This window comes from Rhagoletis pomonella, unplaced genomic scaffold (assembly GCF_013731165.1).
Source record: "Rhagoletis pomonella isolate Grant_MI unplaced genomic scaffold, Rhpom_1.0 Rhpom_scaffold_00003, whole genome shotgun sequence".
In the NCBI taxonomy this organism is placed as follows: Eukaryota; Metazoa; Arthropoda; class Insecta; order Diptera; family Tephritidae; genus Rhagoletis; species Rhagoletis pomonella.
Window position 1 is genome coordinate 72,071,935 of NW_023458557.1, and position 27,752 is coordinate 72,099,686.

A 27,752-nucleotide genomic window follows, 5' to 3' on the forward strand; every position below is an offset into this window, starting at 1 on the left:
ATGGGAGATGAGACCTGACTTTCGCTTGGATGTCTTGAAGAATAAATACAAAAAATATCTATCAAATGTGTTTCGGGGCTTCTTTCGGGCACATACTGCTGTCACCTCGGCCTGAAAAACTGTGATCTCTAAGTCTATTACAATCATATTGATAAAGTTGAGAGCCAAGTCTATAAATACCCGCACTTTTTTGGCTTCCATCCCTAACCCCTCGAAATGCCATTGTACGTATCTGTGAGCACGGCGAGGGAGTCCATTTGACCAGACTCGCCACTACGCTCCCGGGACTGAAAGCCTGAAAAGCTTAGGGCCGGTTGTTCAATGTCTGATTAGCACAAATCGGAGGTAGAAGCTCCGGTTAAGCACAACTACTGCTTTATCGATCACATGTTACATGCATGATGTCGAAATCGTCGATAGTGTAGTGGTAGTGATAACCAGACATTGAACAACCGGCCCTTAGTGTGAAGTTCTAATTTAACAGAGTAGATATTGTTGTAATTTCTCCATAAAAACAATGGTCGCTAGTTGTAGTCAAAATAAAGTCGAATTTAAAGCAGCGATGGGCAGAGAGAGCTTTTACTCTACGCGCGGCTTTACAAAATGTGTAGAAAGCTTAAAAAAGCTTTGCCCGCGGGCAAGGCAGTGCCCATGACCGCTTTAAAGTTATTTGGAGCTTCTTGATAGATATCCCATTGCAAGTTAATTCATAAATCTGCAATTAACTTTAGAGTTGATTTTATATACATACATATCATTTCAGAAATACTGATCTTTCCGACGTTGAAGGTGTATACGAAAGTGGCACGGAAATATTCTTCAACTGCATACCAAGTGCTGCGGGTGAAAGGAATACATGGAAAATTATATGCGAAAATGGGCAATGGATTGGGCGTTCCTACAATTGCGGTATGTATTTTCTTCTTCGTCGTCAGCAATTCATACCAAAAACAAACATTTGGATGCCTGACTGATAGAGATTATAGTGCCGCTAAAGCGGTAATCGGCAATACCTTTCCATAGTTCAGATTTTTTTCAAAGATTTCTTTACATTAACAAAGTAAATGCCTCACCCCATCTCATCTTTTCGTTACTCTGGAATTATAAGTTCACAAAGTTCTTTATAACCTCATGGTTATTATTTCCAACTCCGATAAGCTGATACTATTTGTCTGTTGAGACACTTTGTCTTGTACGAGTAACCGTTCACCAGCATTTTTAACTATGTTTCGTCCCCATTTAAATTGGAGAAAGGCCCACTGATAGCACTGTTGTTAAGGCTGACGATGCCAATATCATCTCCATATGCCAGAAGCATCTTGTTTGTACTCATACTTAATAACTCAGCGTTGCGATTCAGGTTGGCAGCCCGTATTACATCTTCCAACATCAGATTTCTCGATCCACTCAGAGAGAGTTCTTTGCCTATTTGAATGGAATAGAAAGCTGTACTTTTTTATGAATTAAAAACTTTGGTTCTGATTTCATATTATTGTGCTTAATTTATGTATATTTTTTACCTCGCTTTTATTAGCTTGGGATGCGCACACGTACTTGTGTTTAAAAGTAATTTACTCGTTCTTAATTGGGTATGCGTTTATTGTGCAATTCTCAAATATCTCCTCACTGAACTTAGCGAAGTAATAAGTCGCTGGCATTTCCAACCATGGTCAATGCTAATCCAGCTCCCTCTCCACTCCTGGAGTAATTTTTAGCATGGTAGCAAGCTACGGCTAACAAACCACACTGGGGCTCTGCATTAATGCACCCCTGAATAAATTCCAGCTCATTGCACAGCAGCCTACGGCAGCTAGAGCAGGACTCCTCCGATGGAGTCCCCTAATTGATAAATGGTAAAAGGGTCACATCATGCGCTACCGTCTCATCAGCCTGCCCGCATTTCCCTCTCCCTGTCTCTCTCTCTCTCTCTCTCTCTCTCTCTTACGCTCGCATATCAGACATATGGAGTGCGTGGTTGCCTTGATGTGCACTTATAAACCATATGGGCTCATTGAGCTCGATACATAAACACTCGCAACAAAGGTAATCCCTACCTCCTCTATTCCTCTAACTCGACCACAACTCTAAACCTGGTCTCCCGCTCTCCCTTTGCTAAACAGGATGTAACTATGTAATATTGATGCACTTAAAAGATGCAGCGAGTTCCATTCTCAACTTATATACCTGAAGACAACACGAGTGGGAATTGCTTTAAATTTAAATTCTTAAAGAAACCTCCAGCCAGATTCCAACATTTGCTATCGCTAATTTTCTCAAAAAATAACAGCAGACGCCCCTAACAGCACGCAACTTCTAGTTGCCTTCCCGCCACACTGTCAGATTTGGCAGATTACGCATCGCATATGTTACTCTTCCATGTTGTATACTTTTAGGCCCTACTGCTTTTCATTTATTTCAAATATTTTTCCCGTTTTTCATAGACGGGAAATTTCGTGGTATCTTTGCAGCCGAGTCCATGTTAAAAGCTCAGCTTCGCTTCGTTCAGTGTGAACGCCAGCGGCTTCGCTTTGTTCCGCCTTGCTTCGCTCGGCCTTTTGTGTTAACGCACCCTTAGAAGCAGAGGATATTTACTGGCTTTAACAAAGCGTCGAATCCCAAACTTTTTCCTTATAACAACTACAATTTTTACCACAGTTTTTTGCTCTCCTGAAAAGTACACATTTTCACATTCCATAGTTTGACATGGTAGCGACGATATTGTGAGGTCCATTAAGTAATCACTACTTCTTTCACCGATTGCTTTGCCACATATGCCATAATTTCGTGCTTATTTAGTGCCAATTTATGTCGCTAAATAAAAAGTTGGTGCTCTGTAAATTTTGCCAAAAACATATAGTAGCCACCACTTCAGCTGAAGTCAATATCTCTGGACCCAAAAAGCGCATTTGCATCTACGTTATGCCATACTTTTGTGATTATTAAATGTTACCGAATCATCCTACGAAGAATGAAATCAGACATTATTTAAGAGAAAGAAATATATTGGCGGCATTTCTTTATTCATTCTGAACGTTTCGAATAAACTTTTTTGTTTATTTATTCTTTAGAACGTTCCTGATGATATGTTGACGTATATTTCAAACGCATTCTGTTTATTCCGGCTGTGAAATGGGATTATCCGGAATGTATAAAGAAACGCAGCCATTGTAATACCAACTTCACTTGAACTCGGCATTGATCAACATTAACATTAACATATCATTAACATAAACTTAACATTAAAATTAACATTAACTTATCATTAACATAAACTTAACATTAAAATTAACATTAACGTTACCATTAACATTAACATTAAGATTAACATTAACATTAACATTAACATTAACATTAACATTATCATTAATATTAACATTAACATTAACTTTAACTTTAACATTAACATTAAGATTAACATTAACATCAACATTAATAATAACATTAACGTTAACACTAACATAAACATTAACATTAACTCGGGGTTATTATTGCCCGCACAACAATAACATTGACGTTAACATTGACTTAAAATTAAAATTACATTGACAATAACATTCACATCAGTCGCGTGTGGAATCCACACACTACTCTTTCTTTTTATTATTACCAAAATAAATTTTGAAGTACGACAATAAAAAGATCCTGCCAATTTTAATTATTTAACATGTAGTATAAGCACTTTTTCATTGTTGTCTTCTTTTTCAGCGAATGGCACATGTTTGTTTAAGAATAATGAACCGAATGTTGTGAGCTTTTACAATGATCTTGAAATCCGCGAGGATGTTGTTGAATTCCCTCCTGGTGCTACTATAATATCAAGGTAATTTAGTAATTAAAAATTATAACTATGTTAAGAAATCTAGACTATCGATTATTCCACTTCAGGATGAGCTTCAAGTAACTCTGTGATCACGAATAACAGGAGTTTACAGCTCATATTCTTCGTAGGAATCGAATTTTTTTTTATATCAGCAAGTGAACATTAAACAAAAAAATATGGAAAGAAGTCTTAGATCTCGCTCTTTACACCTCTTTTATTAGAAATTCCGTTAGATCATGGAAAGTGTCAAAGTTGATATAAATCATTATCATACCAGGCGTGTATCCATTTTGAAATAGGAGCTCTGTGTTCACCTATATAAGTGGAATACCAAGATTCACAGGCTGAGATCTGTACGCTGAAATTTTTACGCTCCTGAGAAATTCTTAATATTTAATTAAAAAAGTGGCAAATGGTATTTTTTAAAAACTCATAGAGAAATGGCATACAAAACACTCAAATCCACGCAGCTCTGTTAAGCGAAATTATATTATACTAGCTGTACCCTGTCACGCTTTGCTGTGGCATATTCCTGTTACATGAATGATAAATGATTAACGAAACAAAGCATGCCTTTTAGATAAGTTTGATATTGCAATACTTGTATGTAGTTACACAATATTTTTCGTTTTTGCATTCTCTACCTAGATATCAAGGCTATCTGGTTTGTCCATGTGAGAAGTAATCGGCATCTTAATCTAAACCATACTTTTCCAAAGGTTTACCTTGAGCATTACTGATTGTGATTCCGAATGCCAACCAAATTGGGATTTGCCACCTTTTAAATTGAAATGGTATATCGGTCGGAATCATGGGAATTCTTCACCTTTGAAAGACCACGTTAAAATCCTTTCTTACACTATGTTGTTCAACAATTTCTTAACCGCAAGTCGCCTGCCGTTGCAGAGATTTGGCTGATTAATATTCCGAAACATGATAATTGCCACATTTCAATTTCAGTATATTGGGTTACCCCTGGAAGATCAATCGAGTTCGAAAATTCCGTTGAATAATTAACTGCTTCATTTGCTTCCTCAACGGTGTTTATCGACGTACATATACATACATATGTTATTTCATCACTTCGAATGCTGGATTGAAAAACATTATTGAGTTGATAGACATCCTTATTCTTCGCGGCAAGAATAGCTCGTTCACTGAGCCAATCGTGATTCCTATAATTAATTATAGATTTGAATATCCGGAAACATTCCTTCGATCAGTTCTCCTTTCGATGTTTCTTAGTTACAAAAATTATCAGGCAATCAAATTCGTCCTAATCTCTCATTGACTGGCAGCTCTCCGTTCCGTTATGTTCAGTAATTGTCGCGAGAATACCTGGGCTGATTAATCTCTCTGTAGTTGGACATATATTCGTAGTCAACTGCAATGTATGTGTGTTCGTCTTGCCACAATGTCGAATATTTCAGGCAAGCATTTATCTCGCCCGCTGGTGTCAATCGAGAAATTACAGGCAATGTTTGCGTAAAATCTTCTACGAGCAATATCAATGCATTCTCTAATGGTTTCTACGCAAATTTCGTACCGATCGATCAAAAATCTCAAGCAATTTTTTATGTGCTATCGTGCACTCATCCCAAATAATGAGTTTACATTTTTGTAATAAGTACTTCTCACATACCGGATGTTCTGGAAATATTGTACGTGGGAATGATTTGTATGTTAAATGGCATCGTAAGAGCTAAATGAGAAGTGCCTCCACCTGGTAACAATGTCGCAGATATTTCCAGATGAAGCGGGAGCTACGGCTATGTAATTTTTTCGTCGAACCGATGCCACAATTTTATAAGGAATCCAAGAAGAAGGTACCCCAACTGCGTCATTTATCGTTTGCATCTTCTTATTTGGCACTGTGACCACATAAGCGATTTTAGTCGAGTTCAACAAAGCACGCCAGCCCTTTCTCTCCGTGCCTATTTAGCCAAGTCCTTCTCCACTTGGTCTCTCCATTGCAGTGCGGTCTCCCTCTTCCTCTGCTACCACTAGCGGATCGCGAGTTGAATACTTTCAGACCTGTAATGCCAGTTCCCATTTGAACGACATGGTCAAGCCAGCGGAGCCGCTTTAAATCTCATACAGCTCTTCGTTCCATCGTCTGCGGTGCTCACCGTCGCCAACGCGTAGGGGCCTGTAAATCTTCCGTAAGATCGTTCTTTCGAATACTCCAAGAGCCGCCCCATCGGATGTTGTCATTGTCCATTCTTTTGCGCAATATACCAGCATGGGCATGATGAGTGACTTATAGAGTGTGGTTTTTGTACGTCGAGAGAGAACCTTACTCCCGAATTGCCTACTCAGTCCAAAGTAGTACTTGTACAAATTCGGCATTGGATTTCGATGCCGACATTATTATCGGTGTTATGCTGGTTCCTAACTAAAGGAAATTGTCTAATTTCTCGAAATTACAACTGGCAACAGTGACGTGGGGGCCAAGGCGCGAATGCTCTGACTCTTCATTTGATGGCAGGAGATACTTCGTTTTTTCCTCGTTGATCACCAAACGCGATCGCCTTGCTTCGTTATCCAACTTGGAAAAGGCAGGAGCGACTTCGAGGTTTTTGTTACCGATGATCTCGATGTTATTGGCATACGCTAGAAATTACACGCCCTCGTAAATAATTAATCGTGAGTGGTACAGTTCTGCAGATCTTATTATCTTAACATTTGCATCATGCGATCATAAATGCCCTTCTGCTCACGCTTTAATTTGTGAATATTTCATTGGACATGTAATAGGAGAACACAATAATCTTCATAACATTATGTAACCTTATCCAAATTGTCCCCGCTGATTTTTGGAAAAATTTTGTTAGAAACACGAAGCAGCTCATTTAATTTAGCAAAAAAACTTCTGGAAAATGTGGGTGTTGTTAGGTAGATGTTTATTTCACTAATGTCGATTCTTAGATATGTATTTTAAAGTCGGAAAAACTCAACGCTAAACCAGGCACATTCTCTTTACTCGCAATATACATACTAAGCTATGGCGACCACAAATGAAATTGTTTATGATTAAAAGCTAACTGTTTTATAATGTTAGGAAATGGTGACAACAATTTTAAGTTTTCGTTAGGGACTTTTAAAACATTTTTCATGGATATTTTTATGTTTTCATTATGGTTTTTATTATTTTTTCATTTGTATCAGTAGTTTTTTATTATTATTTTTTAATTGAGAAATTTGTATACCAACTCATCGTTGATAATATGATCACTTCCTTTGATAAGATTTTGTAAATTCTTTCTTAATTTAAACTGTTAGGCTTTTGGATAAGTGGAAACATTAAAAAGAAATTCTCTAGTAAAGCTTTCCCTAACACGTTTCGTTTGGAATTTTAATATATTTCATTTAGTTTCAATATTTGCAGTCTTTACTTTTAAATAGGGAATAATCCTAACGAAAGTATTCCTAAATCAAGATTTCTCAAATGCCGTTAGTTTGGTGCCCATATTGTAAAATTTCGTTTCTCTTCAAACATATTTTCGACTGTGAGCCTTCTTAAAACTCTTTAGTTTGACACCCACATGACAATATTTCATTTATTTTATCAATTTGACTAACTTAAAATTTTCAAATAGGTGGCAACCCTCGTCAAAAATATTTACAGCAGTTATCTTTCTTAAACCTCTTTAATTTGATACCGATATTGTAATAATTTAATTTATCAATATATTCGGGTTTAAACATTTTCAAATAGGTGGTAACCCTCCAATTTTTTGTGATGTCATTGGTTCTGGTATTATACCGAACAACACAAAAAAAAATATTCAAATCGGTTCAGCCGTTCTCGAGTTTTGACGACCGTGACATACGAACACCACATTTTTATATATATATAAAATATTATGGAATTACTGGGCTAATACGAAAGGTAACATAATGAAGCCCAGGTCAAACCTGTGAGTGGTTTTCTAACATCAGTGTAGGTTGTGCTATAATACACTAATCTGTAATTAGAAAAAGGGATAAGCCATACAAAATACAAACGCCCCTCGTTAATCGGTTTTCGCAAAATAATCTCAGATTAAACCTCTAACTTTTCGGTGTCAAACCTAGTTTAATCGAATATTTTTGCGAAGAAGAGGAGAAACGTCAAATGTAAAAGTAAACAGAAACGGACGCTGGCAAGATTTGTAAAGGTATTTTTAATAAAATATTAAGTTAAAATATTTTTACATTGCTTAAGATTAATTAATTAATTAATCCCAACGGCTTTTTACCCTCCATTCCCGCCCGACCGACACGAGGGGCGCAGTCCGCATGACGTACGGAAACTTTTTTTTTTTTTTTTTTAGTTTTTTCGTGCCGAGTAGTGGAAACAGGAGTTTGTTAAGTGTCGAGATCTAAAACTATTCAGCTACAGAATCAAATTCATCAGCTGATTGGATATGCTAAAGATAGTATTTCAATTATTGAGAGTAGAAATAATAGTTTTCTTTATAGTAAAAATCGAGTCCGATACGTCAAACGTGCTGGAATGACAGTTAAAATCTTGACATAAACCACGGAATGATTCGTTTAGTTCAAAATTAGTTTTGCATGGCTTTAAAAATAGAGGTCGAAAGTGTCTTGACATTCGAGAAGGAACATTAAAATTTACCTCAGCCAGGAGGGCCGGGCTATTAATCAAGCCTGTCATTAATTTTACGATAAATATTATACCCAGCATTTCTCTACGACTTGCGAGTGTAGGCAAATTTATGAGCTTTAGACGACTTGTGTAAGGGGGGAGATTGTAATCTGAATCCCAGTTAAAATTACGCAATGCAAAAAGCAAGAATTGTTTTTGAATTGATTCAATCCTTTCTGAATGAACTTGGTAGCGGGGATTCCAAACAATAGATCCGTATTCTAGTATAGGTCTAACTAAACTGGTAAAAAGAGCTTTTGTAACATAAGGATCTTTGAACTCTTTTGACCATCGCCTTACAAATGCAAAAACGCCTTTGGCTTTATTGACTGTAACATTAATATGATGGTTGAAATTGAGTTTGGAATCCATTGTGATACCAAGATCGACAAAATTGGATACCTGCTCCAGATTATAATTTGATATTGAATAAACAGCTGGTTGAACAGCCCTCCGAGAGAAACACATAACTTTACATTTTTGAAGGTTTAGTGGCATATAGTTTGTATTACACCAACTAACCACGTTGTTCAGATCCGCTTGTAACAAAGACCTTTCTTCGATAGAGGACAATGTTTTAAAAAGTTTCACATCATCGGCATACATTAAAATTTTTGAATGTTTTATTATAGAAGAAATATCATTAATGAATATCAGGAACAGAATCGGACCAAGGTGGCTTCCCTGAGGAACTCCTGAAGAAACTTTAATGATGTTGGAAGAACAATTATTAACAATAACTCTTTGTGTTCTATCAGAGAGGTAAGATGAGATCCATTGAAGGAGACTGGGCTGAAAGCCGATTAGGTCGAGTTTACGGATGAGTAACGAGTGACATACTTTGTCAAAAGCTTTACTGAAATCGGTGTAAATTACGTCGGTATGAGCATTTTCTCTGAAACCGTTTGAGACATGAGTTGTAAACTCCAATAAATTAGTAATAGTAGATTTTCCTTTAGAACACCCGTGTTGAGATTGTGTAATTGAAGAAGATATAGAATATGTCAGCTGGTTAACAATAATTGCTTCGAATAATTTGGGGATAGCGGAGAGTTTCGCTATTCCTCGATAGTTTTCTATAGACGACCTGCTGCCGTTTTTGTGAAGTGGTATTATGAAAGACTCCTTCCAGGCTGACGGAAAAACGCCATGTTTAAGTGACAAATTGAATAGAGTTGTTAAAGGCTCGCAGATGTTCTCAGCGCAGTTTTTAAGAAAACAGGTCGGAATATGATCAGGTCCAGGCCTAAATGACGCTTTTAAGGTTTTTAAAGAGTGTAAAACTTCATCGGAAGATATTACTGGAATATAAGCAGAGTTGATTGGACAAAGCTCGTACGGATAGTCTCCACTTATAGGGAAGTCTACAGAATAATTGGACCTAAAGAACCGAGCAAACATGTTGGCAATGAGTTGGCTGTCGCTAGATACAGTGTTGCGATAATGCATAGCGGACGGAAAACCATGTGCCTTACGCTTTGAATTTACGAAACCATAAAATGATTTAGGATTGTTAATTAAATTCCTCTTAATTTTACATAAATATGAATTATAACATTTCTTATTTAATGCAAAGTAGCTATGCCGCAAAACTGAGTACCTTAGGTAATCACTGTGTAAGCCCGTTCTTTTATACAGTTTAAAAGAGTGCGACTTTTTATTTTTCAATTTTTTAAGCTCTTTAGTGAACCATAATTGTATTGGTTCTTCATGAACAATATTACGTATTGGCACATACTTTCGAAACAAATTGAAAACAGTATCATTAAAGTGCTCAACGCTACGCTCCACGTCATCTCTATATATTGGCCAAGATAACTTTGAAAGTTCTTTGTTAATTTTCCTGAAATTTGCTTTCGCAAAAACATATCTAGTACTTGAACTTGACTTATTATTATGTATTTCATTTATGATTTCGTAGTTTAACTCAAGAGCAGGATGGTATGCATCTTCCGGCAAAACTAGGGGATCACACCGATTAATAGAGGCCTTCGGAACATCATCAACGTAAACGAGATCCAAGACCTTTCCAAACTTATTTGGACATATATTTATTTGTTTGAGGCATAGTTCAGCCATTTCCTCCAGAAATACATTGTAACTATCTCTAGATGAAACTGGTACAACATCGGTGTCAATGATGTTCCATGAAATATGTGGCAGATTTAAATCGCCCAAAACAATCATAGAATCGGATGCCGTAAGCATTGCATTTACGGTCTCAAGTAAAGAAACTAGCTGCATATATACCGATACGGCAGAATTAGGAGGGATGTAGCAAAGAGCTAAATAAATATAAGTCTTTCCAGCCTGTACACGTATACATTTAAATTCGGTATATTCAATGACAGGAAGACTAACTTCCTCGGATGGTATCGATGAATGCACCGCAAAAAGAACACCACCGCCGATTCTGCCCACGCGGTCACTCCTGTATATTTGATATTCATTTGGAAGAATTTCGGAATTAAAAATATGAGGTTTGAGCCATGTTTCGGTCAAGGAAATAATATTATAATTGCAGTCAAAACCTTTTAAATATAAGTCAGTTAATTTGGTATTCAAACCTCTAACGTTTTGATAGTAAATACTTAAATTAGACTTGCGAGTTAGTTTTTTGAATCAGAATTAAGATTAGAAATTTTAGCTACGTTATTATTACTTTTATTAGGTTTATACTCAAACTCGCGAACAAACGCCCCGGTCGGCCAAAATGAACTATTTAGTAGTGAATCAAAATCTTCGGAAGCTACATCAATTTTAAAAGATGAAATATCGCGATCGTATTTAAAATTAAATTTACGAATAAATACATCTTTAGTTCTAATTTTAGTCGATATGTATGACTTTATATCATCCGAAGAAGTATCTTTAGCAAATCTAGAGACAAAGATTGATCTTCTCGGAGGAATTACAACCAACTTTTTGGTAATGATGTCTGATGTGCGGGGCTCCGAATTATTCGGAGGAACTAAGTTAGACAGTGGAGCTTGAGATGTTGATGGCAACACTGTTAAATCAACGGTTTGACTATTTTTTGAAGTAGACCTAGTGGATATGGCTTTAGAAATCGGAGGCTCCAATGCCTGAGGGCATGGAGAAGATAAATTAATAAGTTCTAAGGACTGGGATGGAGGATTTTTTTTACCAGAATCCGTGGCTGTCTTTTTAGGTGGACTAATAACATGCCCACCTTTATTTTCACGGCTATCTTCAGAGTGTGGAGGGTCGTCGAGACAAGTGAAAGATCTAAACATTTTTTCGTAATGCTTAAATTTCTCAACAAGCGCCGACAGATCCTTCCCGATCTCAGAAAAACCATTTCTGGACTGCCTGAAGAATTTAAATAAATCAACTTCGGTTGATCTACATTTTTGACAAGACCAACGAAGACCCTTACCCTCGTTAATAGCGTCTAATACTCTACCGCTCAAACCAGCACATTTTATATGGGCAATCCCATCGCAGAGCCAGCATGGCACATAGGAGTCGCTTTTAACGTGGCAATTGGTGTAAATACACGACATGTTTAAAATTATATTTATTTTTATGTTTTAGAAGCAAAAAAGCAAAAACGGTTTTGAAAACGATGTATTAATCAGTGAACCAATCAGCTGGTAAATATCAGTTAGCGAACAGTTTTAAATGCACTGTATATTAGACACCTAATAAACACAACGCAAACAGCTGTGACAAAGATGAAACAGCAGAAATGACGAAAAGACAAAAAGAGCAAAATCAATGTGCACAAACAAAAACAATTGTACAACAACAATATATTATATGAAACAAAATACTCGGCACATGCAATTAAGAATATCAAGTTAAATTAATCAAATCTACGGGAAATTTTGATGTTTTACTTATCTTTAAATTGTGCACCAGAAGTTTATTAACACTTTTTTTTTAATTTTTTACTTTAATAAGCGTAAACAGCTTTATCAAACACAAAATTTAAACAGATCACAGAAAAACACAGCTTCACAGCTTGACGTTTGCGTAAGCAGATAGCAGAAAAAAATGATCCTAGTGGCACGGTGAAGAAACTTACCCCCTTATTCTAGAACCCGCGTTTTCGTAATTCGTAATTCGTAGCTACGTTATGAAAAACCATGATTCAATAATTAAAGGTTTGCTCATTAGTGACATTAGAGTTTTGACACTCTCTTATCTCCCTTACAAAAGCTTCCCTGCAGTACGGGGGAGCGACTACAGGACTGCTGAATTGGTAGCTACCTGATAAACTCCGTAAATTACCGACCGACTACTTGCAGTGTATTTCATCGATTACTTTTACAATTCAATGTCCTAGGCGGTAGTCGCCATCGGCTCTCTCTACACTACCGGGAGTTACTAAAGTAGTCACTTGCGTGATTTATGGGCGCCCTTTGTCGTAGTTTTTCGCTATCCTGCTTACGACTGGTTCGACTCTGCACTACCATGTGCACTTCCACGGGTTAATAGAATAGCTACTTACCTAGGAGTCCGTGCAGTAGCGGCTCAAAAGTAGCGATTGACTCCAGCAGTACTGGAGGGTTTGCACACACACACACGAACCCACACACAGTACCTTGCGAAGGGAGACGATTTTGTCAAGAGAGAGCGAGAAAAGTGTTTTTTGAGCAAACCTTTTATTATTGAATTATGACGAAAAACGAAAAATCCACATGCTACAATCCTTGCGGAATCATATGCAGCATTGCTAGTGATAGAACTTTTTAGTAAAGTATCGATACTAGTACTCATTTATAATACTCTAAAAAAGAATCGATGCCAGTACTCATATTTGCAAAAAAGTATCGATAATACTCGTACTTCCAAGTATTTTTAGGGCAAACGCGAAAAGTTAACAAAAATCAGATTACTTTGTTTACATATACCTACATATGACCTCTTTCTTTTTGTAAATTGAATAGACATTGCTTTTAATAGCTGAAGTCTGATCTAACAAGCATTTCTAACGAAGTTTTTGAAAAGAACTTGCAACAAGTTTAAAAGCGTAAAATAAATGTTTATAGCAAAAGGCTTATTTGACGCTTTCAAAAGCAACTAAAGCCATTTTCTAAAGGAAAGATAAGCTCCCTTTGACAAAAATTTTCTCCGAAAGCGGGCTGATTTCGAATTTAAAACCAGAGTAGGATACATTGGAAAACGAAGGCCGTTATTCTGGAGAATTGCCAAGTTATCGAACCGAAGGCCACCCTCCTAACCCATTCCTTACACCGGCACAAAAAAAAAAATGGTGTGTGCTTTTAACCAGACCCACTTGCAGCAACGTATTTCGACCTACTGAATCCGAATCTGAGGCCCGGTTGACTCGTTTTTGCCATTTTTTTACAATTTTCGCAATTAGCTCCAAATGTATGAGGTGTACGAGTCAAATGGACTTCAATACATGTCGATGTGTTAAAATAATACTTTTTGTTGGCCAGTGTTATCGAAGGTATGACAAGGGATTCGTTTTCTAATTATTTAAGAAGTTTTAACCGAGCCAAATGTCCTTATGACTGCTACCTCTTCTTCTATGTTGTATAGAAATTTCATAGCGATTATCAGTAGCTCACCAGAGTGACAGTATTGAAGTAAATGAACGTTATGCCCAAGGGGTAATTTTTAAAAATTTTTCAATGTGATTGAAAAAAAAAATTACTTAAACAAGTTTTTAAAACGTCGATACTTTTCGGTATTCGCGATATTTACTCAGTACTTGTCAAAAAGTATCGAGTCTGCGATACTACTCAGTACTCATGAAAAGTATCGATATTCTCTGCTCGGTACTCGTATCGTTCTATCACTAAGCTATCAGTTGTGTTTCGAAGACAGCTGAATGAGGGAAGACAAAGTGGAAAGGAATTAAAAAAACACTCATCAAGTGCTTATTTATAGTAAAATTGTTTGATTTTACATGTTTTGAGGGAAACGATGGATTTTATTGCATTTTCAATTATAGCAGCGGAGTAAGAGCGCGCTATGGGAATGATTTTACAAAGATTTGCGGAGCTGTCAGGCATAGTTACCATGAGCGCATCTATGTATGTCAGCTTCTGGTTGAATTGTTGAACCACAAGCCTGAACTCCTCCTATGCCTGAAGAACTGGTTCTCAATCCAGTTAATGCAATAACAACTTCTTCCAAGCCGTTGAAAGCATGCACTTTGTTAGGTCCACCACCTGTTGCGCTTGCTTCTGCCTTCGGCCGCGCTTAGGGATTATAACCCTTACTAAGTAGGATTCTCCTTTGTGTTGCCGGAGAAGAGGGGCTTCCGCATGTCAAAAGCATACAACATTTACTGTGCATATAACTCCGGCTACGCCATCCATAGTATTTTTGCGCGGAACCCACATCAAACTTTACAAAAGAGTGCGTAGTGCGAACCGAATTTATTGATAAACTAGTGCTCGGAAATTTGAAACATTTGTTTTAAATAAAAGTTTAATCCTTTGGTTACACGTGTATGTTAAAGTTTTTGGATTCGGGTTATGCGTTTGGACACAACAACCGAAAATCATAGTACAAATACCTAAACCCAATCCCAAGTTTCTCGATAACGGGCAACAAAGATTCTTTTTGGTTCCTTTATATAAATCAGTGGATAAAAATAGACGTACATATATGCGAAAGGCAAATTTATCTATTTAAATGAACACCACTGATATTTCCTGCAAACCCACATCGATTTAGATCGTTTATCTCGCTTCCGACATAGAAAAGTTTTCGTACAAAATGACGTAAAAAAGCTGTAAATTTCTTACTCGTGCGTTTTTATGCATGGCATTGTTACGAATTTCGAAAGTTCGAAAATGCGATTCGGATTGCATCATACTATTTCTACGATTCGTAGCGAAATCCGAATACGAAAGAGTTGCGGAATAGGAGTGTTAACTTTTCCTTGAGATGTGAGAATAACAACCACAACAAATTTGACGGCTAATAATCTGAGATTTGCCTGTGTAAGCGGGGTGATTAAATAACGAGTTTTGATTGAGATTGTATTTATCTGTAAACATACTTTAAGGAAGAAGAAAACACATAGAGAGGGACCGACGACGAAAGAGGAAGGGCACCGAGTTGCTCGTGCTCAGGCAACACGCTTTGTGCTCTCGTTCGTCTGAGCAGTTCAAGTTGGCGGTTCACAGCTGACAACAACAATTGTATACAAAGGTATGGCTCTGTGTGAATGCTAAGGGCAACACCAAAAGAGAAGTTGCCGAAAATTAGCAATAAAAGATTCTCTGTGTGAACCCAGTCATTGCAAATTATGTGTTTCTTTACTAGGCCAAACTTCACTAAGTATGAACCTAGAACCAAATAACCTATAGAGCCTTCGCGAGGTCTCTTAACGATACATTGATCATAGAATACCTATAGCCAAATATGGTGTTATTACAATATCTGCCTCTTCTTCGATGTTACACGATCAATTGCTTTCAAGTTTCACACTTTCTTACCAACACACTCCCACTTGAAATTGGTAAATTGGAACTTGAAAGCAACCCCCAGTAGGCCGCCAGGTAGTGCAAATTATTAATGCTTTTCACCTCACTTTTCAACAGCTATCGCCGCCTTCGCATGAATGACTTTGTGTAGTCCAAAAGCAAGAGTGAAATCGTTCGCATTCAATTGTGCGTCCGTGCTAACATACAGGCTTTTTTCGTGTGATCGTTCATTTTATCTGATTCACAGCCGCTACAACCAGCGTTGCCAGATTGACGTTTTTAACGTCATTTGGACGTTTTTTGTACCCTGTTGACGTTTGGACGTTTTTTGTGTAAAAAATGACGTTTTTTAACTTCCCAGTAATTTTTCTTTGTTACTAAATTTTATAAGTAGAACTGATTTTGAATTATTTTCTTAGTAAATTTTTACAATCTTTGTGTTTTGCTGCAGCTGCTTCCTCCAAAGGTTTTTTCTGGATTTTAGGACTAAGGATCCCTTGTTCAAAGGCTGGTTGTGTAAACACTTGAGGTTACGAGGCTTGCTGTAATGATGCAATTGCACATTAAAAGCTCGCAAAAGCTTCAAAAAGCTGTGCAGCATAAAACGTCAGAAAAAAGTTTGCGACTTTTTTAAGACTTCATTGAAATTGTACTGAACGCAAAAAAGACTGAAATATTAGGTCCATTCAATAACTTTTCCAGTAAGTACTTGCAGCGAGAGCGTAAAAGAAAAATAGAGAGTATTATTATTATTATTATTATTATTAGTACGTCGGGTATACTCGCGCTGCGACCTAAAAGATCTATTGTGCTAAACCCTGATTGTAGTCACTCCAACCTTAGGCTATTCAAGAAATTAAGCACATTGGAGGGTGCCGTGTTCCAAATCTTGGATGGAGAAGACAATCGTTCCCCAAGGTGCATCAGTCTGCTATTCATGATACGCAGGCAGTCACACAGAATGTGCTCCGAGGTTTCCTCCGCCAGCCCACAGAACCTGCAGTCCGTCTCTACAGAAAGCCCCATTTTGTTTAGATGGTACCTTAACTTGCAGTGTCCTGTCAGGTAGCCTGTAATAGTCCTAAGACCCTCCCGGCTGAGTTCACGGAGTCTTTCTGAGTTCCTCTTGGAAGGAGTTATGAATTTCTTTGATTGTCTCATTCCCTTTGACTTACGCCAGTGGGCAGCAATCTGAGATTCCTCCCAACTCCTAAGAATTTCTGCAGTGTATCCTGTAGATGTACCACAAAAAGGCTCGGGACCAAGCATTCGCGTTTGGGCCCCACATTTTGCGTGATAGTCAGCCCTTTCGTTGCCTTCAAACCCTTCATGCCCAGGGACCCACCACAGCGTAACTCTATTATGGGCTCCTGGGCTATTCAGAAGAGTTTTACAACTGTCCACAAGCCTTGATGTCGTTTTAAATGAGTCTAGGGCCTTTAGTGCTGCCTGGCTATCCGACATAATATTTATTCTGGCTCCGTTTGTCCTTCTCCGAAGACATTCTCGAACACAGACTTCGATTGCGAAGATCTCCGCCTGGGATATGGTTGGGTATGAGCCCATTGGCAGACTTTTCTGGAACCTTGGTCCAAGCACGCCTGCCCTAGTACTCCCGTCTTCCATCTTTGATCCATCGGTATACCATACTTGGGACCCTTTGTCAATCATTGATATTATCGCTTTACAGCAGTCCCTTTCAGGAATTCTGACCTTGTAGGGCTTATCAAAGGATAATTTCGGTAGCATGATATCTGTAAGCTTGATAGCGGGATCATCCAGAAAAGGCTTGATAACCTCCAAGTGACCCCAAAGATCTCCACTCTTCATGCTGATTACATTGGGCAGCCGTATGGAGCTCCAGCAGGCCTCCTTTTCTATCAGAATAGATAGAGGAGGAATACCTGTAATTATACGGAGGGCATCCGTTGGACAGGTGCGCATAGCTCCTGTGATGGCCACACAGATGTTGTTGTTGTTGTTGTAGTGGCTACTAAGCCCCGTTCGGGGCGGTTCATCCATCATCGTTGTCGTCTATTTCAGCTAAGGGGAGGCCCAGGAAGTGTGCGACTTCCACAGGGGCTGTCCATAGGGACAGGGGCGTTAGCTGAGTGGGATTCTCAGGGCATGTGAAGAGGTGCCGGGAGTCATGTGGCGACTCTCCACATGCCGGGCATTGGTTGGGCACATCCTCGTTGATTCTGCTCAGGTAGCTGTTGAGCCTGCTGCAATAGCCAGAGCGAAGTTGGGCTATTGTTGTGCGGGTCTCCCGAGGCAGACAAATTATGTCCCGTCCACGTCCGGTGGTTGTGTGCCTAGAACGGCATTCACAGGGCGAGAGTCTACATAACTTGAGACTGATTCCCTGTGAATGCCGTTGAGGGTCTGTCGGTAGGTTGTCGGGTCCAGAGGTTGTTTAATATACCTCTGAACTTCGTCTGTCAGTTCGTAAAGATGCCTCCTGACGTGCCGTGGCGAGGGCTCTTCCGCGAGCGGTTGCCCGCTGGGATGGCCACGTCTGTAGCTCCCAGCGAGGAACTGCTTGCAAAGCATAGAGTTATGCTCCTTTACCGGGAGCATCTGGGCCTCGTCATGAAGGTGATGTAGAGGCGTCATCAGGAGGCATCCTGTCTCGGTACGTAATGCCGTGTTTTGGCAGGTCTGCAGCTTCATCCACTGCGTCCTGCTAGTCCCCGGCGACCATACGGGCGCTGCGTAGTTCAGAACCGGCCGGCCAATTGCCTTGTATGTTGCCAACAACGTTTCTTTATCTTTGCCCAAAGTGCTGCCGGCCAGCGACTTGAGAACATTGTTGCGGCTCTGTACTTTGTTGACAATTGCGGTTGTATGCGCCGAGAAGGAGAGCAGACTGTCGAAGGTAACTCCGAGGACTTTCGGGTTATTCACCGTCGGTATTGTTACGTCATCGACGTGAATACCCAGTGGCAGTCTGACCTCCTTCGTCCAGGTGGTGAAAAGGGTTGCCGAGGATTTCGCAGGGGATAGGATAGGGCTAGGCTCCTTGCAGTGAAGAAGCGAGAAAGTTCGGAGAGGTAACCGTTTACTTTTGAGCACAAGTCATCAATTCCATTCCCAGACGCCATGATCGAACAATCGTCTGCATATGAGACTATATGAACACCCTCTGGTGGCTGAGGAAGCTTTGATATATAATAATTAAACAGTAGCGGGGACAGGACACCACCCTGTGTACCCTCTGTTTAATTTTACGTGGCTTGCTGGTCTTGTCTCTGAAGATTACTGACGAGTGTCGACCACTCAGGTAATTCGCCGACCACCGTTTGAGTCCCTGTGGGAGTGAGGAGGTCTCTATATCTTCTAGTAGCGTTGAATGACTGACAGTGTCGAACGCCTTGGACAGGTCCAACGCTACTAGAATAGTTCTCTCACAGGGGCGGTTTCGGTTTAGGCCACGAGTTATCTGAGTGTGCTTGCGTTAAGTGCTGTTGTTGTACTATGCACTTTACGGAACCCATGTTGATGCTTCGCTGGGGTCAGGTGGTTCGTGAAGTACGGGAGCAGCAGGGCCTCGAGTGTCTTCGCTACCGGGGAAAGGAGAGTTATCGGGCGATAAGACTCTCCTTTGTTGGCTGGTTTCCCCGGTTTGAGCAGTGGGACCACTCTCCCCATTTTCCAGATGTCTGGAATGACGAGAGTGGCCATAGACAGGTTGAGGACCTCCGTTAGGTACGCTACTCCCGCAGGACCCAAATTTTTCAGCATCAACATGCATATTCCGTCGGGTCCAATCGCTTTGGAGGCTTTCGCCTTCCCGATGGCTACCCTTACCTCACCGCTGGTGAAAACAAGAGGCGCACTAGGTTTTGGCATTTTGTGCAACCTTCTGGTCACTCGACGTTTGGCTTTATCCACCGGAGGATGCAGAATGAACTGCCGGCTAAAATAGCTCGCGCATCTCTCCGGGTCCGACGAAGCGTGGTCACCAAAGTCTATCTCGACTCTGTCGTCGCGCTTCGTCGGGTTGGACAACGACCTCACGGTTGACCAAAGCTTGCTCACACCAGAGGCGAAGTTGCAGGTCTTCAGATGCTCTTCCCATTTCTTCCGCTTATGTACGTTCACAAGTTGCCGAATCTCCGAATTGAGATCCCTAATACGGGGATTTCCGGGATCGGCCTGACGAAGGTTGTCGCGCTCATCAGCTAGAACAGTCGCTTCGGCAGGAAAATTCGGACGTGGATCCTTAATACATCCTGCTGGAATGAAGCGAGCTGCAGCAGCGGTGACAACCCTGCGGAACTTACGCTCACCTACATGAACGTCGGTTGGTATGGGTAGTGCAGTGAAGGCGCCCTCAGTAACATCCGTGAAGCCTTTCCAGTCAGCTTTGGAAAAGTTGATATAGGTCCGGTGATCCACGGAAGCAAAGTCGGCAGGTTTATCAATCGAGATGACTATGGGCAGATGGTCTGATGCTAGAGTCAGCATAGGTCGCCATGATACGCTGTTTATCAGACCAGCGCTGACAATTGTTAGATCTGGCGAGCTGCAGCAGCTGCCCATAATCCTGGTGGGTGCGTCGTCGTTCATTGTGCAGAATGTCGAATCGTCTATCTGCTCAGCCAGATGTATTCCCCTACGATCATTTTACAGGCTTGAGTGCCAGAGATCGTGGTGCGCGTTGAAGTCACCAACTACCCTACGGTTTTCACCTCTGAGTAGCGCACCTATTTCAGGGTGATATCCTGCCGGGCAGCTGGTGACAGGGGATATGTATACGTTAAATATTTCGAGCTCAACATCGCCTGACCGGATAGCAATACCCTGACATTCTAGGATGGTATCCCTGCGGTCGATAACTGCTTCAATGAGACGATACTGCACGGTGTGGTGCGCGATGAACGCTAAACCTCCACCATTATCTCGTTCGCGATCTCGACGGTGCACGTTGTATCCGGCGCAATTCAACAGGGTTGAATTTCCGTGCAACTTCGTCTCTTGGACCGCAGCTATTAATATTCCATGCCTACCCATAAAGACAGTTATCTCCTCGATCTTGCTCTGGAGTCCGTTACAGTTAAATTGTAGCACCTTTGTGTGCCTTGGGAGACCGATTGGGATGTGTGGTGTTAAAGAGTTGTGTTGCCTGCCGGCCCCCTGCTGTACGTGCTGCAGAAGGGGGTGCTGCCTTGTGGTGGTGGTTGGCGGCGTCGCGGGATAGGGATGCGACGGGGCAGCACAGCAGGGGCCCACATAGTCACTCGTCCAATCGCGCGTGTTGCGAAGCCCTGAGCATGCCCTAAAGAGGCACCAGCCAAGGCAAGAGTTGCACTTGACTGATGTCACGTTACGGTATATTCTTGACTGACAGTCAGAGCAGATTGTCGGAGGGACTAGGAGTTGCCGGCGGCGGTGTGTGGGTGCTATTGTGTTTGTTTGTGTGTCTATTGCTGTGTTTTGTTGGGGTGTGGGTGTGTTGATTGTGTGCTGCCCAGGCGGGTGGTAGTTTGCCGTGGAGGCGGTCCGGTTCGCACAGCATGGGGCCACAAACGACGTGGTCCATTGCCGGTGCGTACGTAGGCCCGAGCAGTTACGAAGGTGACTCCACCCGTCACAGGCATTGCACCTGACCGAAGTGGAGTTTGTGTGCAGTCGTCTCTGGCATACGCAGCAGGTGTAGATTTCTGGCCCTGGGTTTGACTCTATGCCAGCCCTGAGCAGAAGGGTGCGGAGAAGGTGTAGCCCTGGGATCGAGCAACGTTTGATGGATTTCGCCGACCTAAACGGGGTTAGATCGCCGAAACAACAGCCCTTGGTCGGGTAAAACCCGAGTCATTCCGGTACGTAGAACCGGCTGTCGTGGGAATGATGGCCACACAGATCAAGCGGTGTAGCTTGCTCAAGGTGGCACACGCACTTGCTTTATTTGCTTTTGGCCACCAGGCCAGTGCCGCATATGTGACAACAGGTTTCACGACCGCATTGAAAGACCAATACGTTAGTTTGGGTGATATTCCCCAAGTTTTACCATGGAGTCTCTGGCAGGCATAAAACGCCCTTGTAGCCTTGTTGGTAATGTTAAGGAGATGTGAGTTCCAATTGAGCCTTTTGTCCAGAGTTACCCCTAGATACTTCGCCTCTTCTGAGAACTCAATTTCTGTCCCTGCCAAAGTGGGTTTAGTCAAGTTGACTTTCCTTCTATTGGTAAATGGGACAACGGTGGACTTCTGCGGGTTTATTGACAATCCCTTTGAAGCACACCAGTCTTCCGTTAGACTGAGCGCAGCTTGCAATCTGGAGCAAATTGTGTCCTCATGCCAGCCGACAACGTAGATGACTAGGTCATCTGCATATCCATACGCCTTGAATCCATTGCCATTTAGCTTTTCAAAAAGTTCGTCAACAACCAGTGTCCAAAGTATGGGCGATAAGACTCCCCCTTGTGGACAGCTACGGGTGGCAGTTACTGCTTGCCTGTTGTCTCCTAGTTCCGCATTATGGTTCTGGATCTCAACATGCTTATGATCCAATCCGTTAGAAGGACAGGAATATCCTTTCGTATCATAGCTGTCGATATTGCTTCATAAGACGTATTGTCGAAAGCACCTGATATGTCCAGGAATGCACACAAAGCTATCTGTTTATACCGCAATGCCTTTTCAATGACTTGAGTTAGGCTATGTATTGCAGTAATAGTAGATTTGCCTGCCTGGTATGCGTGCTGACTCTGACACAGAGGCTTATTCCTGAGAAAGTTATCCCTTATGTGAAAGTCAATAAGTTTTTCTAATGTCTTTACTAGAAAGGAACTGAGGCTAATTGGCCTATACGCCTTTGGGAGTTGTGCTTAGTTTTTCCCCACTTTGGGTATAAAGACCACTTTGACTTCACTCCATGTTGTTGGTATGTGAGCAAGTAAGAGACTTGCTCTCAACAATCTGACTAGTGGCCCAGATATTAAGCCCAATCTCTTCTGCAGCAGGCATGGGTAGATACCATCTGGACCAGGGGATTTATATGCACTAAAGGTTGAAATGGCCCACGATATCTTTTCCACACTGACGATTGTTCCTGCTAGGCCTCTTGTTCTCCTGTTTGCGCACACAGCGTTCGCCGTGTTTGTTGAAAGACATGTGCCTTGGGGAATACATCCCGGGAAGTGGGTTTCTAGCAGAAGCCTGCTGGTTTCTTCCGGGGTAACAGTGTAGGTACCATCTGGTCTTTTCAAAGTGCATAGGACTTTCAGATGATCTAGTTTAAGGGCCTTCTGAAGGCGATGCACCTCTGGAAGAGAGGAAATACTTCCGCAGTGCTCACGCCACGTAGCCCTTTTAGACCTTCTGAGCTCACAGTTGTAAGCGGTTAGGGCTGACTTGTAGGCGGTCCAGTCACCTGTTGACTTTGCCCTATTGAAAATAGAGAGTAAAATTGAGAGCAAGAGAAATTTTCAGAAAAAGTTATTGAACGCAAAACTAGTAAAAACTTGCAACTTAAGCCATTTTGACACTTTCTGACGGTTAAGTTTTGGCGCGCAATTTTCTTTTTAATTGGGAATAGTTCCCATCGTCATAAAAATAAAAAAAATATACAATAGATTTAAATTTTTTATCCATATTTTCATTTCACTAATTATGTTTCATCAAATCATCCTCTTAAACAGTTTGTTTACATTTGAATTTGAAACATAACCTTACTTTTAGACTCCTGCAAATTCCTGCTAGTAAAATTTTTACTTGCAAGAATTTGCAGCTCTCTCGGCTTGTTACGCTCTCGAATTCGCTCCCTCTTGCAAATATTTTGGGTTATTGAATGCATTTCCAGTAAAAACTTGCAGGTACTAGTAACAATTCGTAACGATTTTTTGATACTGAATGGACCTATTGCTATGCTCCTTCTTAGCAGAACGTAATTTAGCATTTTCGATAACCGAGCCCCTAACCAAATTTCTACAAGAAAAAAAAAAAATATATTAAAAATCAACGCGATTATTTAGCCCCTTTAAACTTGCACATTATTGCCCTGAAATTTAATGGGCTAAAAAATCTGAAACGAAAGTTAAAAATCTAGCTGAAAATTTGCAGGTTGTTTATAATTTTTGCACAATTTTTGTGGATTTATATTTGGTTTGCTAATGAGCTTGGCTTTTATGGAAAAATAATAAAGATTAAATAAACGAAAGAGAAACAGCCAAAATCGATCAAAATGTTGATGACTTAATCAGCTGATCACAAGTGTATGTATAAAATGATTTTTATATTAACGATCTCAAACCAGTTTACAATGAATTTTAAATGTGCTCTGTCGAAATGATATTTTAATATATCTTACGTACATATCGAGCCCTAACCGCCAAAATAACGTAAGCGACTTTTTTTTTAATTTTCTTTTTGATGCAGAAATGCATCTCGATGCTCTAGGAATATTTCTGCATCAACAAGAAAATTTTGAAAAAAATTACGCTTACGTTATTTTGGCGGTTAGGGCTCGATATGTACCTTTGTATACAATAAAAGTTTAAATAAGAACACTTTTTTGTACATTCATTTGAAAAAGACGTTTTTGGGTAGGAAATGACGTTTTTTCAGACCAAGAGGGACGTTTTCTCATGCCGAAGACCTGGCAACACTGGCTACAACTTAAGATGCTGAATACGTAGCTTTTCACTACCTAACCTTGTTATCTCCTCGCTTCGTATCAATTTATTACTTCGGATTTTACTTTCCACCATTTTTAGTTAGTTGCAAATTGAGCTACTCAAAATGCGCGTGACTAGGAAATATATTTTTGTAGTACCTGCAGTCAAACTAACAAAGGCATATATGAGCAATGTAGAAACATTTTTTTTTAATTCGTACAACAGACAAATATTTTCGTACAATATACTAAATTACCGGCAGTTTAATATTTCATCATATTTTTATGTATCGCGTGTCATTGCAAAATTACTAGTTGGCTGCTGTGAAACGTCTAATATAATTTTAAAAGTTTTAAGAAGCTTTTGCTGGATAAAAATACAATATAAAATTAAATCTTAAGGCTGTGGATAAATGCTTTTAAGCATACAATGTTTTTAACATCGCCCACGCTGAGCTCTGCAATGTGGGACTTCATAAATAGGCAATTTCATCAGTTAGCTATCAACGGCAAGCCCCTCCACATAAAAACATTGTAAAACATTTTGTTAAAGAAAACCGCTTAATATTAGGAATAAAAACAAAATAAGTGTTGTGTTATAATTCGTCTTATGTTTTTTACAGTGTGGTGAATGAAAGCAATCGGAAGTTCTACTTAACAACCGCAGATTTTAGGAAAATAATTTCGTTAAATATACGAACTATTTTTTGCATTTTACAAAAATTTCGTAAAAAAAATAAAGAAATAGTACGAAATTCTTTAGTAAGTAGTACGAAATACTTTAGTAAGTAGTACGAAATTCGTTCGTAAAATGTACTAAGATCCGATGTCTCATATTTTCGTAGTATGTACGAAAACGGTTTTGTACAATCAACGAAAACTTTCGTGGCTCAAAATTACGAAAACCTTCGTAAAATGTACGCAAGGTTTCGTTATATTTACGCAGATTTTATTTTCAGTATACTCCCTCTTAATAATAATCTACTCTTATATAATAAGAAAATCTTAATATTTTCCATTCATAAGAAATCAAAAATCACACCTATTATGTAATTTTTACACTTATGTTAGTATAACCACACTATTTATAGCTCAATTCCCCTCTTGTACATCTAGATGTGTGGATATTGGAAAGTTCTCAATGGTCGGCAGTAGTGAAAGAACCTGCATTCATTCTGAATGGACGGGCAATAAGCCAGCATGTCATGGATTGAATCAGGAAAACGACTATGCTAGTATGGAAATAACAAAAAAAAGACAAATCTCAATTTTTATTAAATCTTCGCTTTACAGTGGAAAAGGCGCCAACTATACTCTTCAGGCATCAAAATGGGCCGATAGCGCAGAGTAATGACGGCAAGCTTATTGTCTATCCGGGTACAACTCTGCACATGGAATGTCTTTGGATGAGACGGTTTGGAAATCCAAAATGGAATGTTAGCCATGAATTCAGGTAATTTGTTTCAAGATATTTGCGATTGGGTTTCCAGAGCAGCATAAAATGACCAAGAATGAAGTTGCACTGGAAAACTGGTGCCGATATTCACAGGACTGAATGAATCATCTTTCATTACTATTTTTATAGAAATTACTCCGAAGGCTGGGTCACCGAAGCGGATGAAGGTCGTGATGCTACTCTAGAATATCGATTAACTATATTTAATGCAATTGATGAAGATACTGGAGTTTATTCCTGTCAAACGCCGGCTCGACATGAACACTCAGTGGAAGTGGTTGTAAAAGCAATTAATTGCCCAGAGATTCCACAGCGTCGTGGTCTAATTGTAAATACAAATGACACCAAATTAAGTACACGCGTTCTACTCTCCTGCGCAAATGGAAATTCATTGATTGGCGCATCAGAGCTATTTTGTTTGCCCAGCGGCAATTGGAGTGCCCCGTTGCCAGTGTGTGAAAGTGTCGAATGCGGTGATATTCCATTGCCGAACAATATAAGTTCACCACGAGTTGCGGTGTTATCGCGTGAGGTGGGCGGAAGAGCGGCATTTTCATGCGCTTCGGGCTATGGTTTGCGCGGCCCTGCTGAAGCCATCTGCTTGCCGACTGGCGAATGGGCAACACCTTTTCCCACTTGCGTGGAGGTGCAGTGTGATAATCCCGGCGCACCACTTAATGGCTATGCGCAAGGATCGGCTCCATATCGTGCTGGAGATGTCGTGCAATTCAATTGTAATCCTGAGTATATGATGCAAGGACAGCCGATCATAGCTTGTCAAGATAATGGACGTTGGTCGGGTGGATTGCCAAAATGTGTGCAGGCCTGTTCTTATCCTGGTAGAATTTTGCAATATCAACTTACCTCTTTTTTCTCCTACTACATAGTTTTCTATAATTTCTCTCCAGGTACCGTTATCAGCGGTCGCATGTCATCGGTCAAGTTTTATTATGCAATTGGGGAAAGTGTTACATTCACTTGTGATGCCGGGCTGGAGTTACGTGGCGCTAAGGTGCTAAAATGTTTGAAAAACGGCAAGTGGTCGAACGCTATACCAACATGTGCCACAGCCGAACAAGTGAACAAACATCTAAATTTCATGGGTTAAGTAAAAAGTGTAACGCCAACACTACGAAATATATTCTCGCAGATCAACAATTTTTGATTCCTTCCGGACGAAAATTATAAAACAAAACAGAACAAAAAACGTATCGATTGGATTGTAAACGCATAGCGGTTTTAATAAAAGTAATAAAAAACAAAACAAAAAATTAAAAGTAAAATTAAAAAGTACATTAAAGGTTCAGTTACTCTACATAAACTTAACTTAACTAACGTAACAAATCGTCAATGATTACTAGAGTGGTCCAAAAAAATAAAGTGGAGTTTTAATGCCGGCACACCCTAGGATTGATCCATATCGAAAAAAATATACCCCTATTTTTTTATTTTGAAATCAAAAAATATTTAGGGAGTGCTCAAAGCGTTCAAAGTTTTCCATGTATTTTATATGGAGAAAAAACAATTATTCGTAGAAATGGTATAAAACTCTTGAAAATCAATATTTTTCGACGGGAAAACTATGGTTCTCTTCAGGAGACTAATATCCAATTGTTTATTTAACCATTTTTTATGATTAAAGATTTTTTATTGACCCCCCCATTGCATTTTCTAAGGGCTTTGGAGGACCTATAAAATATAGTTACCATGAAAAAATTGTTAAAGAAACAATTGAGTATTATTACTGGGAATCTCCTGAAGATAAGTAAAGTT

General features: G+C 39.9%; 1 protein-coding gene across 4 annotated transcripts in view; it reads left to right on the top strand.

Annotated features, from left to right (window-relative positions):
- The window catches only part of LOC118735482 (protein lev-9), a 60,504-nt gene extending 33,271 nt beyond the window's left edge, over positions 1-27,233 (top strand). For all 4 annotated transcript variants that reach the window (XM_036465265.1, XM_036465266.1, XM_036465267.1 and 1 more), the window contains exons 13-18: positions 764-909; positions 3,706-3,820; positions 25,640-25,758; positions 25,817-25,976; positions 26,109-26,818; positions 26,888-27,233. In XM_036465265.1, coding sequence (XP_036321158.1) covers positions 764-909; positions 3,706-3,820; positions 25,640-25,758; positions 25,817-25,976; positions 26,109-26,818; positions 26,888-27,087 — 1,450 coding nt within the window. In that variant the 3' untranslated portion in view covers positions 27,088-27,233. The remainder of the gene's footprint in view (positions 1-763; positions 910-3,705; positions 3,821-25,639; positions 25,759-25,816; positions 25,977-26,108; positions 26,819-26,887) is intronic.
- Positions 27,234-27,752: the final 519 nt, after the last annotated feature.